This window comes from Glossina fuscipes, unplaced genomic scaffold (genome assembly GCF_014805625.2).
Source record: "Glossina fuscipes isolate IAEA_lab_2018 unplaced genomic scaffold, Yale_Gfus_2 2, whole genome shotgun sequence".
In the NCBI taxonomy this organism is placed as follows: Eukaryota; Metazoa; Arthropoda; class Insecta; order Diptera; family Glossinidae; genus Glossina; species Glossina fuscipes.
Genome location: NW_023998416.1, coordinates 35110815 through 35130181, shown reverse-complemented (window position 1 = coordinate 35130181; position 19367 = coordinate 35110815). Strand labels below are relative to the sequence as shown.

The 19367-nt window shown below is 34.3% G+C and overlaps 2 protein-coding genes across 15 annotated transcripts in view; one reads left to right on the top strand and one right to left on the bottom strand.

Moving 5' to 3' along the window:
* LOC119633762 (sodium/potassium/calcium exchanger Nckx30C) overlaps nucleotides 1-19367 on the bottom strand; it is a 96654-nt gene that overhangs the window by 62738 nt on the left and 14549 nt on the right. For 11 of the 14 annotated variants that reach the window (XM_038027495.1, XM_038027482.1, XM_038027486.1 and 8 more), the window contains exon 4: nucleotides 4381-4997. In XM_038027495.1, coding sequence (XP_037883423.1) covers nucleotides 4381-4997 — 617 coding nt within the window. The remainder of the gene's footprint in view (nucleotides 1-4380; nucleotides 4998-19367) is intronic. The other 3 variants (XM_038027489.1, XM_038027490.1, XM_038027496.1) reach the window with 1 other exon arrangement.
* LOC119633765 lies at nucleotides 8670-18908 on the top strand. The gene is made up of 2 exons (XM_038027498.1): nucleotides 8670-9123; nucleotides 17616-18908. The coding sequence occupies exons 1-2, from the start codon at nucleotides 8736-8738 to the stop codon at nucleotides 17630-17632; spliced, it is 405 nt and encodes a 134-aa protein (XP_037883426.1). The 5' UTR covers nucleotides 8670-8735; the 3' UTR covers nucleotides 17633-18908.

Sequence of the window (19367 nt, the reverse complement as noted above, 5' to 3'; positions counted from 1 at the left end):
CGACAAGAGTAGAGTGCCTCTTAAACTAAATGTGAAAAATTTCAGTCTTCTAACTTTCCTAATTTCTAAGTAACGAGCAAAAATCACAAATTTTTGTTCAGCAAAATGGAGTAGCGTTCAGTTTAGATTCAATTGCCGGCTTTTGTTTCGACCAATTTAGCCCATTTTTAATACCGATCTGCGTGCAGAAACTTCCAATGTTTGTACCGAATTAATAGAATAGTGTTAATAACAAACACCACACACCAGACGCACAGACGGACAGACATGACTGTTGATTTAGTCACGCTGATCAAAGCATGATAGGGTAGTAGGTATAAAAATAATAGTAGTAAACGTAATAACGAAATTCTACTTAACCTTACCGGTTTTAAAATAACCAGCCTGCCAACACGAAAACTGAAGAAAAGAAAATCGATAAACTTTCATAGTTTGTTACACAAACTATTGTACATTTTACGCAGAGATATGTGCCAGAATTATATGTTAATTAAAAATTGATTGAGTTTTAAGAAACTGTTTGCATTGTCGTTGCCGTATGTTGCGTTCAACGATATCTTGGGCAATTGGATTTAATTGGTTTTAACATGTACGTAAAATGCAGACCTCAATTGCTAATCAAGAACAATCATCCATAAGGCATTATTATCGATCAACAATAGAAATTTATCTGTATTGTACTCTACTCTGAGTTCATTCAGTGCTATGCCCGTCGGAGGATATTCACACTTCCATTTATTGCTTTCGAATAACATTAACATACACGTCAAATATATTCATTGTAGTCTCTCTCTCAAATTTTGTAATGAACGACAGAGTTTTCATTAAATTGCAAACAAAAGCCAAAATCTAAAAGGATATCATTGCAATTTCTGTTAATATCCTTAGGGAGCCAAAAAAAAAAACAGAAAAAACATTTAAAATTTTTCAGGTTTCACCAGGAAACTTGATTAGTGAAAAAACTAATATTGCGTAGCAAATTATATGATCCGTTATTATGTATATATATACATATATATATATTAAATCCAGCGAAAAGTTTTCCAAACTTCCAAAAATTATATTTCAAAGGGCTTATAGCCTATGTCGATAGTACTCATATTTTTTTTAATATAAAAATAACAATAAATTTCGAAGACCCTATAAAATGTAAAAGCTTTGCATCGTCATATATAAACAGACCTGTCCCTCTGCCCGTTAAATCGCCATAAAACACTTCAAAATTTTAACTATAATATTAAATTTCTTCTTTTTTTTTGGTTAAAACTCTTAATCAGCCAAGTGAATCGAAGCTTAATTAATAATTAAAAATTAATTAATGAAACTTAGAACAAATAATGAATTAATAATAGCCATAGTAGCAAAAAGATCCTAAAATTTTTTAATGAAGCGTCTACGTGTGTATTCAATGTGCACTTGTGTGTAACTTATACGGAAATCAACTGCCAATAGCTAAAAAAGATGTGTTATTACTAAGCAAGCAAGTGAGAAAATTATATTCGGATGTGACCGAATCCTTTATACCCATCACCGTCAGGTTGAAAAAAAGCAAGCATGTAAATTTGCATAGTTTATTCTTGGAGAGTAAAATACAAGGAAAACAAAGATGGTCTCGTCTTTGGCTGCATAGAGGTGTGGACGTTGAAAGCGTGTTCTTTGACAACTTTGGGCCAGTTTCAAACTCTTTTGCAAATTTCTAGGCAATACCTCCATTTTTGCGAACGCGAGAATGCTTACTACAGATTCTATGTGGATGGAGAGACGGACGAATGAACAGACAAGCAAACGGACAAGCTTAGGTATATTCCGAATCTGCAACTGGCCAAAAACTGATATACGTTATGGAGTTTTTGACGCTTCCACCCGTTGTAAAGGCATTGAAAAAAGACTAAATTTTGATACGCTGTTAGGCAGGCGTAGTCATTTTTTCCCATTCTCATATAGGTACGACAGGATCACCAGCAGAATACACTTTCAAATTTTTGTAAATTTATTTACTATGGTTTATGAAGAAGAAAACAGTTTTTTTTTTTTCTTTTTGAAAAACAGAGTTGTTGCCATTGCCACTGTGGGTGTGTGCTTCGACCGGCTTGGCGCATTTTCAATATCAACCTGCGTGCAAGAACTTGTGATGTTTCTACCAAATTTGACCCCCAGGGTTTCATTTTGTATGTTTGTAACAAACATTATACTGGCTGGCAGACGGACATGTTTGGATTGATCCAAAGTGGATGTTTATCAAGAAAATATACATACTCCCTGAAACTTCTTTGTGGGCGTTGCAAAACCTTCGACAAAATGCATATACCCCTCACATTTTGGTGATGGGTATAAAGCAGAATTGCGAAAGAAAGCGAAAATTTATGGAAGAGAGAAAATTACAACAAAAACAATACTCCGTTAATCTTATGAGAAACTATGATTAGATGAAAAAAAAAAAAATATATATATATTTTATTAGTAATTTATTTGATGAATTTCATTCCTTGTCTGTTAAGAATTTTCTTTTCACTACTTTTACTTATTTTTGTCTTGAATTTAAGGAAAACATATAGTTTACGAAAGTGAAGTGAAGTGAAGTTAAAAGCGCTATGAACCTTCCACTAAATCCTTCATTATTTTTATCGCATTCTCTATCCGAATTCTATGTTATAGCGCACTAGAAGCATAAGTGCTATAGTGCATGTTCCAAGTGACCATCAGTAGATAATTAACAGGACAAACAGACAAAGTAATTAAATTTTGGAAATAAGCCAAAGCTCTGCAAAAAGCCGCAACATTTTACAATCTCGCTTCAAGCGAGGCAGCAACACGGAAACCGTTGTTTATGCTTCAAACTCGCAATATTAGCTACACATCATATTGCCGTTTACACTTCAATCGAGGATTAATTGCGCCAGTGTCGCAGAAAACATCCAAAACTAGTACATTGCATGTTTTCATATTGCAGTGGAACTAAATATTGATCGAAAAACAACTTGAACTATTTGCGCGAAGCTGGATAGAAAAATTATTGCAATATTTGAATACCAGACGATAGAATTTCGATGGGCGTTGTTGAAACGTCACAAAATATAAGCCATTTATCAAATGATTGATAGGCAAAGATTAAATGGGTCATGCCGAATCTGTACAAACTACGGCAAAGCCCGAACTATCCACATAAGCTGAAATTCTAAGTTTGATGCGTTGTGCAACATAAGCTGCTCCTCAGCCTGGTCATCTGATTGACTCATCTGTCTCTTCTATCACTTTGCAAAAATTGTGAAAGCTTGGCCGCAATGTTCCAATGTATCCATCGTGTACGACAGACCTAGCGTCCACCACATTTTATTTTCATTTGGTTTGGCTATCTGTGAATTTCCCCTAATGGAGGAAAGATGTCTTCGAAGTGGTTTGACGAGATTATTTGACTCAGTGTTTCGCCGGGAATTCGAAGAAGCTCAGCAATGACTGCATAAAGGTTTTACTAGAAAAACGTCGGAAGATTGTCAATCGAATTAAATATAAGGAAAAAGGATATTTTATTTTGTGGTGAAAAAAAAGTCAGGAAGTTTTTTTTTTAGTTCTATACTCCCTTTAGAATTTATCAAAAGCAATAAAATGTAAGGCAGAAATCAAAAGATTCGGTTTAAATAAAAGCGTACTCTCATCCGCATTTTAGTGCTGTTTAGTCGTTTTTTATTGATAACGAGTAACGAGTATACGAAGTAAATTCAACATTAATACGATTTGTGCCTGTTTGCTCTTAATTGTCTATAAACAAAATTTATGATGTAGACTTATTATCTTACATTGAAAAAGTGTGGGGAGAAGGAAATGATACTGCTTTTATAAATCTACAAAGAAATTTAATATTGTAAATATGAACAAATAAACGGGTCACAGCAAGCAGAAACGAAATAGTTTACTTTAAAAACAAACTAAACTAAAATTATTAACATAAAAACATTACTGCATAGGATGTCGGGAGCTTTGCATTTCGGCAATCAGCGAGAAGGAAATTTGTGCATATCTTGATAAGCGATCGTTCATTGCATCATCATCGATCGATCGCACTATCAAGTTTTCTTTTATTCTTTTTCTAAAAAAAAAAAAAAAAAAAACGACAAAAAGAAAAACCGAAACGCATTAGCATTTACAAAACTAGAGTTGAAAAAATTTAAAAACAACCAAACAAAATATGTGAATACGTTTTAAATAATTGGAAAAAAAAAAACTGAATATAACGTTTAAGTAAAGAGTTCAGAGAATTGTTTAAATATTTGCTTGTAGTCAATCTTTTTAAATCGATTTCTCTGATTTTTCTGATTTTCGTCTCGCTTCTGATGTCTTTGATTTTTGATTTGAATTTTACCAAAAAACTTCCCAACTACTTACTGCTGGCATAAGCTGATCTGTACTTCTGACGCGAGTCACCTTATTTTTCGATATCAGTTTCTTCACGCACGACTCCACTTCAACGTTCCATTTCATAAATGTTACGTAGGCGATGTAAACGCAAAAGAGTATAAGCGCCTCCCACCAATAGATAAGATTATCACGAAAAAAATATATCAATACCATCAAACTAAGACTGTAGAAGGAGCAGTCACGGAATAACGGCCACCAAGTCAACGATAGTATCGTTCGCGAGAACAGCGCACACATACCGATCACAAATAGAATATTGAATACAGCCGAACCGACAATTGTACCAATGCCAACATCATCGAATGATACAAATACACCAATAACGCTTGTAAATAGCTCGGGTGCACTGCCACCTGCCGCCATAAATGTTGCACCGGCAACATCGTCAGTGATACCGAGTTTCTCAATGATTACATCCAGGGAAGGCACAAAGAATTCATCGCATACAATGGCCAATGCCACAAACATATAAATGACACCAAGAATATGACAGACGACAGCGCCATTTTCCAATTGTTCTTTGGTAAATAGATCTTTCGGAAACAGCGGTGTCTTAATAACGGTTTCATTATCGTGGCGGGTTTCTGAAAGAAAGAAAAACAACAAATTTTTTACCAAAATAGCACAATTTTTCAATCAATCAATTTTTCATAACCTCACATTATGAATTATCTTTTCTCAAATTCACTCAAATCTCTCACTCATCATTTCTTTCGTAAGAAGCTACATTAGATTTAACTAAAAAAATTTTAAACAATTTTTCAAGTTCTTAATAATCATTTCAAAGATTTGCAATAAATGATTTAAGCATTGATTGAAGGCAAAGTTGAAGCAATTGAAGCGAGGCGAAAAGAACATTTTTTTTTTTTTTCGCTTTTGAAACCAAAGGTATTCCTATTTTGTGTCGTTTTGTGTTTCGACCGAGGTCACGACTTTTCATTAACAATCATGTTTACTATAGATTGGCAGACGGACATGCTTAGATCCATGTAAATTTTGACACCGATTAAAACTTTATAGGATTTCTTTAGTCTCCTTCTGAGTTTTACAGGGCGAATATACTGCTAACTTGCCGGTGTTCGATAAACCTAAACAAATCGAAAGAAAATTATATTCGGCTACAACCAAATCTTTTATACCCATCAAGACTAAAAAAACGGGAAAAAGTACATTTTTATAATATTAAGTGGGTACAGTTACTATGAGTAGCAAAGGTTTCAGATTATGTTGTGCTTTGACCGGGTACTTTGACCGATTCGTCCCAATTCCAACAACTTCCAATCTTTCTGCCAAATTTGAAACAGAATAATGCTTGCACACACAAACAGACAATTATACGGACACGCGGATAAACAAACATAAGGCCAGGCAGTCTTACTTAAATTGGTTTAGAATTTGACGCTGGTGACATAGATATACATTTTACGGGTTGTCTGAGTCTTCTTTCAGGGTGTTGCAAACATTTTGGCAAAATGAATATACCGCTCATCCTTCGATGATGGGTATAAAAATATATTAATAAAAATACTTAAAACTTACGCAATTTATATTGTCATAACATATTTGAAAAGAAAGAGAAAAGAGGAGAGGGCAATAAATTAATTTATGCAAATAATAATAAAACCATAACTAACTACGCTTGCTTGCGTGATGTGGCACATATTGAGAGATTTAATAAATATTAACTTGAGAGCATATGTTGAGCAAATTTGTACATTCATTCTTACTTCGATAAGTAAAATATGATATTGTTCGGCTTACTCGGTTACCTATCTCTTCAAAGAAATGTATAAAAATCGAATAGAAAAATTTTGATACGGGGTGAAGGATGGGCATATATACATGCCATCAAAACCTTCGAAACCCTAAGCAGGAAGCTTTAGATAAAATATCGATGTGTATTCTTCGCCACCATCAAATTTTGAATATATTGCCTTTAACTTCAAGAAATTTCCTAAATGTTCTTGAGATTCCAATAAGTGTAAGCACAAGTTATATGCCATGTGACCAGTGACGTATAAACTTCTGGCCAGAAAGTGATAGCACCCCAATTGCCTGAGGATGAGTATTATTATAAAAAATGCTTGCATGTAAATCTTCCACTGCACTCTGTATAATGGCCGTAGCCAACGTAGACATGGTGTGCATAGTAGATTTACAATATATCCATATTTTCACATTTTGGAATAAACTCTGCTGCACTTTGTTACATCTTCTTTTTCAGCCACTGGACTAACTTAAATGATTCAATTATTAATTTTCTCACCAAACATCATTGACGAAAAATATTTATGAAGCAATTCGTTTGAAACAATTCCGTTCTTTTTTTAAAACTAAAGCATCGCATGCGCGATCATCTAACAGCCGGCTGTGACAATTTAAGATCACATTGATGACGAATCAATTCCTTCGAAATTATGGTACCTAATGGTGTCCCTGGTTTTTCTTCCTCACCAGCCATTCTGGCTATGTCTCCTGTATGTCTAAGCAAAGTCCTAGCCCGATAAGAATGCAGATAGAGGAGAGGCCAAGACGAAGAGAATAACAGTGCGACCTCCTTTTTAATAAAGGAAGATTAATTTAGAATTTTTGGAGTTCTCATAGAAGAAATATACATTTCGTCAAAAACTGGCGGTATGTCAATTCGAACATGATGCATTTGTTCAACATATAATCTCAATATTAAGTATAGATGAAAAAAGTGTCCGGTCTGTCCTTTGACAAATAAAATCTTTTTTTCTCATTGTTGATCTTAGGTTTATTTGTGAATATTACAAATGATATGACTAATCTAGAATATCCCCTTTGTACGACGATGTGTGTGTGTCAAAATAAAAAACATATAACACCTACATCACATTAGTACTCTCAGACTGAGAGCTGAATGCAAAGCAATTTAAAGCATCAGAACGAGAGGAAACCAGTCATTGTTTGTTGTAATATGCATGCACGTACATTACAATGTCACTCCATAGCCTCTTATAAAGTGACTCATACTGCTGCACTTACTCATATTACATATGCTTGGGAGTAGATGACTATGCAGGTTACAGTCTCTGAGCTAAATTTTTCACTGATAAAATTGTTCGTTTACTAGAAAAAACGTTACATTTTTCTTTTCCTCCATTGTTACTTCTTCACCAAGGCAACGTATATATGGCACTAGAAAGGAGCACATGCTATTGCCTGAATTACGAAGAAATGGCATTTTTCCAAACTTTTTTAGACTCCAAACCAGATAAAAAGATAAATATGTTTTTGTTAGTCGAATACTTAACAACATTTCCAGATAAGCAGTGAGATAAACTAGAATGTTGTGAGGACTTTTAATTGAATCATCCGTTTGTAACACTTAAAGGCGTGCTAGAGTTTATATATGGCTGTGTAAAGTCTGTGTGTTCTTGACTAATTTGCATTAAACTATGCAGGTCCCTTCGATATTCTGAAGATAAAAACTAAACTTTTCTTAGCATTGGATATAAAAATTGTTGATATAAGAGACAACGACGCTTGGCAAATAGTTGCTTTCCTAAAGGAAAGAAATGGCTGTGCTAATAGAGACATAACCACATTTATAATGACATTCGTCCAGTTATTGGAGACTTTAATCAGAAATATGGCAGCGATTATAGTGAAGCCCAAGTCATAGGTTCAAATCGGAGGACGGTAGAATTTACTTTGATCATATGACAATTACCGATTGTGCAGGCACCCGGCCACCTTCCTATTTGTCTCTCTTTACTAACTACTTTGTGAACGTCACGTGATTAGACGTATTAGGACGCGCTTAGGATTACTACTGCTTCTTCTTCGTAAGTTAATAATGAATTAATTGACTGAGTGACATTCGTTTCAAGAAGTCTTAGATAAGCGTTATCGTTCAAAGTATCAAACGGGATCACACGTTCACCTAAAGCGGAGTTAATCGTTTAGAAGAAGATCTAATTGGCTTGATTTACACCAGATAGGTAATGTGATCACAATTCGTCTTAGTTGAACTTATTTTGTTATTCATATCAAAAGAATTTCCTTTTTCTTACATTCTCTCTTATAGCAAAGTCCAACACTGCGGAGAATAATGAAATTGAACAGAACTAAAAAATAATTTTTGTAAAATTCGCATAACGCTTTAAGCATGTGCGTCATGCATACGAGCTCAGCACCCAATGACAATGACGTTAGCTTTGTGTGCTAAACTTTATGGATTAAATTACTGAGATCAGTAGACAAATAAGCGTTCAGTTGAGCACAGACTGGCAAATACTGAAGTTAATAATAGAGTTGAAATTAGAATTATTAAATCGCACGAGAAAACTAATAGTATGGCTACTGACGTGAATACCTTACCCCGTTTTTATTCCGACGACGCAAGGGAAACCTTTTTATCTACCGCTAAAATACAATTGAAATCTTCTTCACTGTCTGGTACAAATTTGAATTTACCTTATGAATGGCACACCACAGTGTTAACGCCACCTAGCAGTCCGGTTCCTATTGAAGTAGAAGAAAGTACACGTCTAACTTTCAAAGAGCAGTTGCATGATGCTTACTTAAAAAAGTGTACAGATGTCCTTGACGCTGACGCATCTAATGATTTGAAGACGAATTTGGATAAATTTATGTCATCTGAACGTTACCACAGTCAATGTTTGCATCAGCAAAAACAACAAGAACAAGAACAACAGCGAAAGCAACAACAAGGAGAAATAGGTAAAGAGAACGGAAAGCAGAAAAAAGGCAGTCGCTTTTTCCTTTAAAGCAAAATGAAAAAAATTAAAATTAAGATAAGGTGGCTTTCACGATATGAATGAAATAAAATAAATGAGAGAATTGAAGAATTGAAATAAAAAAGTGATGTTCATCTTAGACCAAAAAAAGAAAATTAAGTGCCTACACCACGCACCACGCGACTAGATTTTAGCGCAACTATTGTGCATACATCAATCCAGCCTATACCCTAAGTGATTAGTCAAGTGTGTTACAACAAACATATATGTTAGATTTATTTTATATTCATAAGACATCGAAAGTGCGTATATTCTCAAACAGCACCAAACACGAGAGAGAAAGCCCTTAAAATTTCTTTCTTACAAGCTTAAAATTTCATTTCATAAATAAGAAGAAAATTAAAAATAATTTTATCAATGGAACTTTAAATAACAAATATGTAATTGGTTCTTCAACTAAAGCAAGACATCATAATACCAAAAAAAAAAAGGCTTTGAGCTTAGTGGCTTGCTTGTATTTGCTTGATTAACGTTGTCAACTTTACCACATTGTTCGCTGATTGATCTAAGTATTAACAAGGGCCCGTAATATTCATATCAATTTTTGGAATTCACTGATTTAAATTTATTCGAGGACGTTTAACCCTTTAGGTCTTGTTTTGAAGCGAAGAACACAGATGCTAATGGGTAATGAAAAGAGATTTGCCCACCAATTAAAAAAAAAAAAGCACAAAATATCGTGGTGTTAGATAACCCATATGGAACGATCCGATTCGGGGTAAAATCGAATTATCATTTTTTTGAAAATAGGGTAAAATCGAATAATCATTTTTTTTTTTTTGTACACTTGAAGCACTTTACGTTATACATGTTGACCTTCCATAAAAACATAAAATCACGTTAAGTTTTTAATGTATTTTATACTTTGCGGATATGATTTTTTAACAATCGATTACATAATAATGTCTAAGCAATCATTGAATTTCTCGAAATATATTTATAAAATGATTTATTAAATTTCTGAACGGCACGAGGTTTGACTATCGAAAGCATACTCGATTAATGAACGATTAGTTTCAAATACAACAAACTATAAAATAAACAATATGAGCAAAGTAAATATAACCGAGGGGTGGCAGAAGCAGAAATAAGGACTGCATGCTTTTAGGCGCTGATGAACAATAAGGAAAACACATGCTCTCGGTTTGAGTACGAACTCAACCATAAGCTTGTAAACGTATCTGCACAGCAGTACGCTATCGTTCTTGACTTTTCGATATAAAACATTTTTCACGAGCACATACATCATCACATAGCTATATATGTATATATAAAAGAACTATAAATCAAACTTGTGTAATAACACTTTTTTTTTAATGGTCGGTTTTCCTCACTTATAAGTGCAAGTAGTTACAGTTATGGTGATTCGTTTTAAGGACTGGAACGAGTGCTTTCGCATTTAGTGAACTGCGCTGTATGTGTACGGCCGTACATTTGCCACCCTCTCATTTTAAAGCCAAATTTTTCATTTGCAACTTACGAAAGACTAATCGCGCGAACTGCTTGCCTGTTAATGCATAATATTGACAACAATTTCGTCGGAGAATTACTTTTAATTATGCAACTTTAATTTTTCGTTGTTATTGCTATTGGTTTTTATAAAGTTTTGTACAAGGAAAAAACTTGATAGCAAGACTTTGCTTACAGTCGCACTTTAATTAAAATCGCGTAACACTCTTAAACTTGTTAAGTCAAGAGCAAGCCTGGCAAACTAATCAATAAAAATTATCTTTATCTCTTATCTATTTTTATTTATTGTCGGAAATTAATTCATTTCGATGGTTGATATTACGAAAGTTTTTTATCAGTCTCGAAAAAAACTTCTCCTTTAAACTTGTGGTCGCAGAATCGAAAATTAATCGCTTACAACGGATTGTGTATAAATTATTATTTCTCTTTAAGATCTAAAAAGCACTTATTTCTTAATGTTATTGTTCTTATTACCTTTTTAGGCCCTTTCGACACGTTAAGCGAACTTCATAAGAAAACTAACAACACTAACGATCGCAGTACAAATGTGGTTCTAAAACAACTAAGAGCACTAAGGTGGGCCACGGTAGATATAACGACTTTCCAAAATAAGACTTCATATAGGAAATAGTCGGAAAGGTGGTTCGATCCGAACTAATTTCAACAGCGTTCGTCCTTGGGCCAAAACACGTTGGTATACCAAATTTCACCGAAATATCGTAGATATTACGGTACAAGGTAACAACACTGACAGACCGGCAGAAAAATTTAAAGTAACTTAGAACATGATTTTTCACCAAATAATTTATTTACTAATATTCAAGTTTCTTCCCTTTTTATGCCCTACATCACTTGTTATAAAGGATATATTAAGTTTGGTCGGACGGTTGGAACAGCGAGAAGAATTTGAGATATCCATATGAATCGATGATGAATGGATGTAAGCTTGTCCGTTCGTCCATGCCACTTCTGTCCGCCTCATATCTGATGACTTACATAAAAATTATGTATAATTTTTAGTGCTTCATTAAGAAAATGATTAAATGACTGCATCAGGTTCAGGATATGTAATGGTCGACTGTAGCATTCTTGCTTGTTTTACATATCCGAAGAGAAATTTGATGATTTGGCTTTAGAATGAGTGGAGCCGGTTTATGGTTCTCGATATCGAATAAAGTCGTTAGAATACACTTGATAGCTATGGATTACGGATTCGCTATAACTATGCGCTCACAGCTGTCGATAAAGTATACATTTTTCTTACTATCAAATGAAAATACTTTCGACCGTAATTGTGGATTCGTAAGTTGTTGTCGAGTAGTATATTCAAACTCGATATCGGCCGTAAGCCGACTCCTGATCTTGTGTAAATTCATAACTTATCCACATTTACTTTTTGATAATTGGGGTCGAGAATGTCCATAATTTGTTTACATAGTTATAATTAGTATAGAGTACCATTAAAAGTCTGAGAAATGTATAAAGTGTAGATAAAAGCATGTCAGGTTACAATAGAAAAATTGTCTATTGCCAGGCGTTTTAAGTGAAAGAGGCTTTCCACGAAAGAAAACGATGACTTTGACCACAAAAAGTACGGTATATGTACCTGACTAAAGCCGAAGCCATGATAAATGCTTCATCGTTCGTATAACTTAATTTTCCAAATCGGTTTATAAGTTGAACATTACTTCATAAATCACTTTACCAGCAAAGATAAGAGATATACGCATAAACTGACATGCGAACAATATTGAAAACACTTACGAATGAATTGCGAAAGGATTTTATTATTCGTAGCCGATAATATCGTTTACTTGTATATGTTGCGAAGAATTCGACGTGTTCATGGGAAAAACCAATTGCTATGCTTAAGAGTTTTCAAATATTTTCACTTCTTTCGAGTCATAGCTTTAAGATGGTAGGGAAGCCGAAACGGGAAGGTTTCAGCCATGACTGTTAGAAGCACTATTTAATAAATATTTAACAGTTAGTAAAGCGTTTTTCATGTCCTCGGGAGGCTCTTTATCGATTTAATGCAGATTTCTTTATTTGCTCATCGATTTTTTTGTTCTTTTGTTCAATTTTATATTTTTCTTAAGTATTTCTACCTAGAAAAGTCTGAGTGAGTGCCCCCGTGATGGGGTGCTTAGAATTGCACAAATTCCGATTTTATATTTATTTTCTCTCTTCCCGTCGTACGCATGCATATCAAAGTACTCGTTGGGTTCATGTGAAATGAAACACACTTTACCTCCTTTGAGTATTTGCTTGTGTTAGTTTTCATTTAAATTTTATTTCATACACGTATATTAACGCAGGCGCTTTAAAATGATACTCTTTTCACAAGCAATTAAACAAAACTTGATAGAGTTAGTGGGGCAGGGCGTTTTAGTTTTTGTAGCGACTGCTACAAATAAAAAACAAAAAATATTTTTCTGCATTTGCTCTAACAAAATTTTTATATATAATATATCCACATACATATATATATATATATATATTATTAGTAGATAAAGTATAAATATGTGTGCGTTTATATTGTCTTAATACAAGTATACAAATATATGCTATAGATAATAAATATCGTGTGCGTGTGGCTTGTGAAAACCAACGTTATTTCCACACCCACTGTGAGAACGCTTTTATGCACATAGGCTTAAGACCGTGGGTTACGTGCATCCGGACGATTGGTCGGTAAAACCTCGCACTTCAATTAAGTAAATTTCATGGTACATTTTATGTGCATAAAGTTCCACAGCAGACCACTATACGTTTTTCAATACAATTTTCTTCTCAAAAATATTATCTTAAATATGCAAAGCTGTCTTGCACCTCAATGCTTTTCTATATATAACATGCTATGTGGCGAGTCTCTGCATATTGAACAAGTAAATGTTGACAAGAAGATTAAATCATGTCAATCTCCCTGATAGAAAATATCCGAATGATTTTTCCCTAGCCGATGAGCTAAACAATCAAACTTATGAAATTTTGTTTGCCTGTGTAAGTACATGTTAAAAATAGATATTATGGATGTAGAGTGAAGCGACCTAACACTTTGTCAAACAGCAATGTTAGATTAAGAGCAAGTCTTTGACGTCCGTTATTTTAAACCTATGTCCTATCGTATGGAATAAGCCCTTTTAAATTTGCATCCATTTAGCTACATAACTAATTTAAAAATAAATACAAAATTTTAGGCCAACATCTTCTCTAGGTTGCAAATTCCTCGTCAATTGAAAGTGGATGTTGTACTGAAGAATTAGATAATTCACTTAAATATGTGAACTGGATTGCAGGACAACGGCTATAAATTGTAACTTTGTGAGTGTTGTGGACGTGTTTACAGACGCATCCGATGTTCGAATAATCTTTACAACTTTCAGGCTATAGCACAAATTTTACGCATTGTCAGATCAGAAGATAATGAGTGCAATGGGCGACAGTATTTCAAGAGATATACTCGAGTCTTTTGCGCATCTATCCAAGTTGTCAAATAGCTTTAAGGATTAAGTATTGAAAATCATCGATAGTGATCCCAGTGAGTAACGTTCGGCGTAAACTTCCTTCCGAAAGATTGCATGGTGATGAGGATGAGTGAGCAGCGTGGATAGTGTTTGGCGTTTTGGCCTTGGCTCATCATGAACCTATTTTCCTGTGTAAGAATAGACTGAAGATATTGCTATGCTCTACGATCTGTCATAAGCCCATCCTCTTGAAATCTCTGCAAGTTTCTGACTACCATTGCAACGTTTTTTTTTTTAAATCCTATACACAAATGACATAACTTTAATTGCCAAAAAGTGCTAACAAAATGAACGATTAGAAAAACCGTTAGGGGACTAGGCGCACTTCATAAGCTGAAATGAAAATTTTGCCTTAGACTTTTTAAAAATAATGCTAAACCACTTTACTTAATCCAATTCTTTATATTCGACTATTTCGTACTAAAAAGTAAGTACACAGCGTCGTACCCAAAAGATCTACGTTGTCCAAATTTGTCGCGAAAACTAGTTTAATGCGAAAATATATTTTAACATTTATCTTTGTCGGACACCATTTTGGCTCTATTTAAAAGAAAGCTAAACTTGCAATAAAGAGCGAAGAAGTTGACTGAAACATTGCTCGCATATTGACATATTGTTTCAATTAATTAAAATTATAAATGTTACCCAGAAGCGCGGAAAATATGATAATAAAATTATGCACATATATATATATATATATATATATATATATATAATATGTTCATAAATTGCTATTAAAGACCAAAATGTGTAAAACGAACTTTAAACATTCGAGAGAATTTATGCGAAAATGGAAGGAAAAGTTTGGCTTCTGTGTCAACCCTAAAGTATTTTGTAACTAATTGCCCGCAAACTCGGACTAGCAGATAGCGACTTTTCTCCCTTATTGCTGAGATATGATTTACTGCCCTTCTGTACCGTATTGACCGTATAAAAAAAAAAAACCCTCTTTTTAGTTTAGTTAGTTCAGTTGGTTGTTTGCAATAGTTTCATAGACGCTGGCTGCTCCATGAGTAGTTTTCTTAACACTTGTTCGTTTTTCGTAATAAGTAACAAACAATAGGACACACACACACTCGCACACCCAAGCATTTTGTTAAGTGTCTTCCATTGTGTGCTTCAGTTAAAAGTTTAATTCTTTTTCAAAATATTACTTCATATACAATATAAATACGAAAGAAAAGCGAAATAATTTCATACGGTCACGGCACTTACAATATAACACTGCGATGCAAGTATTATATCGTGAATACATTGTTTAAAATTCACCAAAGAGAAGGACCTTGTAATTAACGCCAAAATTCAGATTTATTTCAGGTTCTCAACAAAGATTCATTACCCTAAAGTAGATTATTTTAATCAAATAAATACAATCAATGAAAAGTGTTAAGTCGACTACCTGGGTATAATTCGATTTTTATTCTCTCTCGGAGGAGTCTCCTTTGAAAAGCTGAAAAAATTTAGCAGAACGAGTCTTTTATCCTCCATAACCAGTTTTTCTCTCTAGCCACTTATCTTGCGATCAGAAGGCATAACAAGGGCCATTTGTCGTTGGAAAGTCTATACCAATATAAGGCTTTCCGGTATAACGGACGTCAATAACCTGTCGATGACAGCTTGATATATGCGAACCATTCAATGGAGTTCTTCGTGATGGCTGTGCATGTGCTCAACCAACCCCACATCTTCAAAACGATCATGTGCAAAATATGAAAGATAATCTCCAAAACGTATCGAATCTTATGTAACATTGACATAAATGGGTGTGCAAAAGCAAAGCAAAGTCTCTCAGTATAATAAACTGGTATTCTCTTTGCTCCTTGAATCGAGTATTTTTCTAAATTCATTTACGAGTTCGAATGAGATTATGATTCTTTGACTAATTGTCATTTTGAACAAATAAATTATGTTGCCGACAAAGCGCCCCCTCCGTAGGAAAACCTCTGATAGTTCTTTACTAATATAATTAACTAAATTAGCCATGAACTAGTGGTTCGGTCCTCCCTCATTTCAAGTTTCTCAAGAAAAGTAAACCTTTAATAGATTAGAGTTGTGCAGGGTATGTAATTGTTGGCTTCCTTAACCTGTTCTAATTCTGCGTATTTTTACATCCTCCACCTTTTGCTAAATGAAGATTATTCGGACATATGTAACAACCAGAAGAAGTTAAGATAAATCCGCTGGATTTCGAATCATTCTCGGAATCGATGTAAGCTACTCTATCCGTCTGATGTCTGGCAACGTATTTTTGTGCTCAATCTACAGCTCGTAATTTTTTAGACGTTTCGGTGAGATTTGGTGCATCGGCATGCTTTAACTCAAAGGGGAGCGCTAATGAAAATGAATCGGGTCGAATTACTATTACGACCGCTCCTCAAAAAAATTTGCAGTTTCCAAATTTGTCGATAAAAAACGCCGAGTAATAGCATTGTATGAGAAATTTGGTTTGGCTGGGGGTGAAGGTCCACCCATATAACCTTTCCTATGAAAAGTGAATCTCTATATGGTAAAAAGATCTAATTTTCAATGTTTCATGGTGAAAATCGATTTGTAATAGTAAATTGACAAGGAATTCAACTTTGGACCGCGTAAATCTATTTTTTCGATACCATCGTATATAAGAATTCTCAGCAAATTTAAACTCTTATATGCCAAAAAGGCCTAACTGCTAATTAGGCCTTTGTTTGTTTATTTCGTCATTTGCTTTTTTTTTTTGATTCACGCAAAGTATCTCGTAATGAACTTAAAGTCCCCGTTACTATCAACCAACTGCAACTTAGGAAACTGCGTATAATGTCGCAAAAGGCACTTTTAACTTTACAGTAGTACAGTTACTACGTTTCCCGTTTTCATTGCTGTACATCCCATTGCATAGAAACAAAATCTGTAAAGCACAATCTGACCGCAAAGACATCAACTTCTGCGCCAAAGAAGACAATTTCATTGTTATTGTGAACATAACTTTAAAAAAACCGACAAAATGTCGACCAAAACGACATTATGGATAAGTTAATTGAGTGTAATCCTTACACCCAACAACCCTCAGGAACACACGTTCGCATGCACAGAAATCGAAAGTACTCCCTTCAAGTCAGTGTTTATATCATAATGTAAATAAGTATTAATAAATAAAAAAATAAAAAAATATATTTTTTTTTAATATTAACAATTTTCGCTATCATGGAAAAATCTTGAAATTAGAAATGCATCGCGGCTTGTATAACAATCGTGCCGTTCAGCTATGTTTGGTTACATCAATACTTTACATACGGCAGTGTTTGTGTATTTGTGTGTATACTGCGCTGCAATATATACTCAATTTGCGTTCACAGAAACCATAAAATGCTTACAAGCACATGGCTTAGCAAGCACATAGCAGTACGATGCACATTTTTGATAAAATATATTTTCTTTCCAGGTAAATATGGAATTTGATGCCAGACGAATTTTATAAAGCCTTATAAAGCTTAACGATAGCACATAAGCGGGCCGCGGAGTAAATAATTTACATATTCTGAGATTTCAGAGTTCTACTTTAGCCAGACTGCATAACAGTTTCTGGTTTCTGATTACCTAAACATCAAACCTTTCTATCGCCGACAATGATTAAATTGCTTATGATGTCAGTAATAAGCATATAGCCTGTGTAGTATGTATATGCAGCCAATTAAAAATCCATCCAAAAACATTACTTTTAAAGCACTGCTCATCAACATTTTGCCATCTTTCTGCCAGCATAAGAATTTCGTGCTCCGTGCGAGAAACCATACAGAATATTTGCAAAAAATCACACATTTGGACAACTCCATAAGAACCAGCATGGGCCGAAACAAGAGTTAATCAAAAGAAACAAGGTCCACCTGTTACAGCCAGACGATTGAAATTGAGCGCTTCTAAAGCTCCCCATAACCGAACATTCTTCAACTAGCACACGCTTCACCACTTTAATAGTTTTAGTATATTTCGATCCTTCGCTCGTTAATGATCAGCGTAACTTTGTAAGCTATGCTTGCCAGTACTGCGGTCAGTGGTGATTTCGCATAGAGTTAAAGCAGCTTATAATGCACCATGCTAATCTGATTCCATCAAATACCGAGCATGTTTCGCCTTCATCACTAATGCCTGCCTATCGGATGAAAATGGCGTGTCCGACCTTCGTTATTCGTCACAATTCACTAGCACTTTTCTTGGAGTTAATTAGGAATAAAAACATCTTCCTCGCAAGGCTTTTCTTTAGCTCACAATACGATAGCTATAAAAAACTTGAAACGAATGCGTTACGTACACTTTACTGGCGCGTAAGATATAAAAATTGTGCCTTTACCTGTAGACTTAAAAATATTATCTAATATCACATGATATCAGATATGCGTCCACAGGACTGTCCATATTATAAATAGTACTAGTTATGCGCCAACAGTACTACCCAGTAACGTCAACTGATAGTTGGGCGATATTTTAAAAATCTGGATGTGATTTAAGTTTTAAGTTAAAAGATCTGTTGTCTGCAGAGTATTTCGCGTATCGATGTGAATTTCCCTCATATCCATTTTTGTAAATGTGGCTAACAACGCTGTTGTTAAACGCAGTTTAAATTTAATACTTTTATAGAACTAGATAGATAGAAGATAGATTTTATGGCGACTAAAGCAATTAAAGGACACTTTATTCAAGCAATTCCCCCAATTAGCTCAACCAACACAATTGAATATGAAAATAAGGCAATAGAGCTCCGCAGACAAATCAAAAGCGATAATGATAATGAAAGGAAAAAAAAAGTGCAAGAAAGTATCTATCAATAACAATAACAATAACATCGGTATGGAATACTATTGGGTATTCACGTTGATGATAACGTTTACTTAAACCAAACTGACATTTAAATATTCAGGAGTACGACAAACCGAACATGGTTAGATAGGCAGAGAAACAGGCAGGAAGTTGGGCAACCGTTTATACGGCCCTTAGGGAGTGATTTATTTAAACAAGTCATGACAAACTGTGTGTGATGCACATAGAATTGTACATATTGTAGATAAGCTTACCACGCTTGTTACCTAACTCTGGCTGCATTTATATTAATCATCCTTTATTTGATGTACAAACTTTTTAATTTGTATCTAACCTAGAGAATAATTGCATTTGTGGCGTTAAATCGCTAAAATATCTT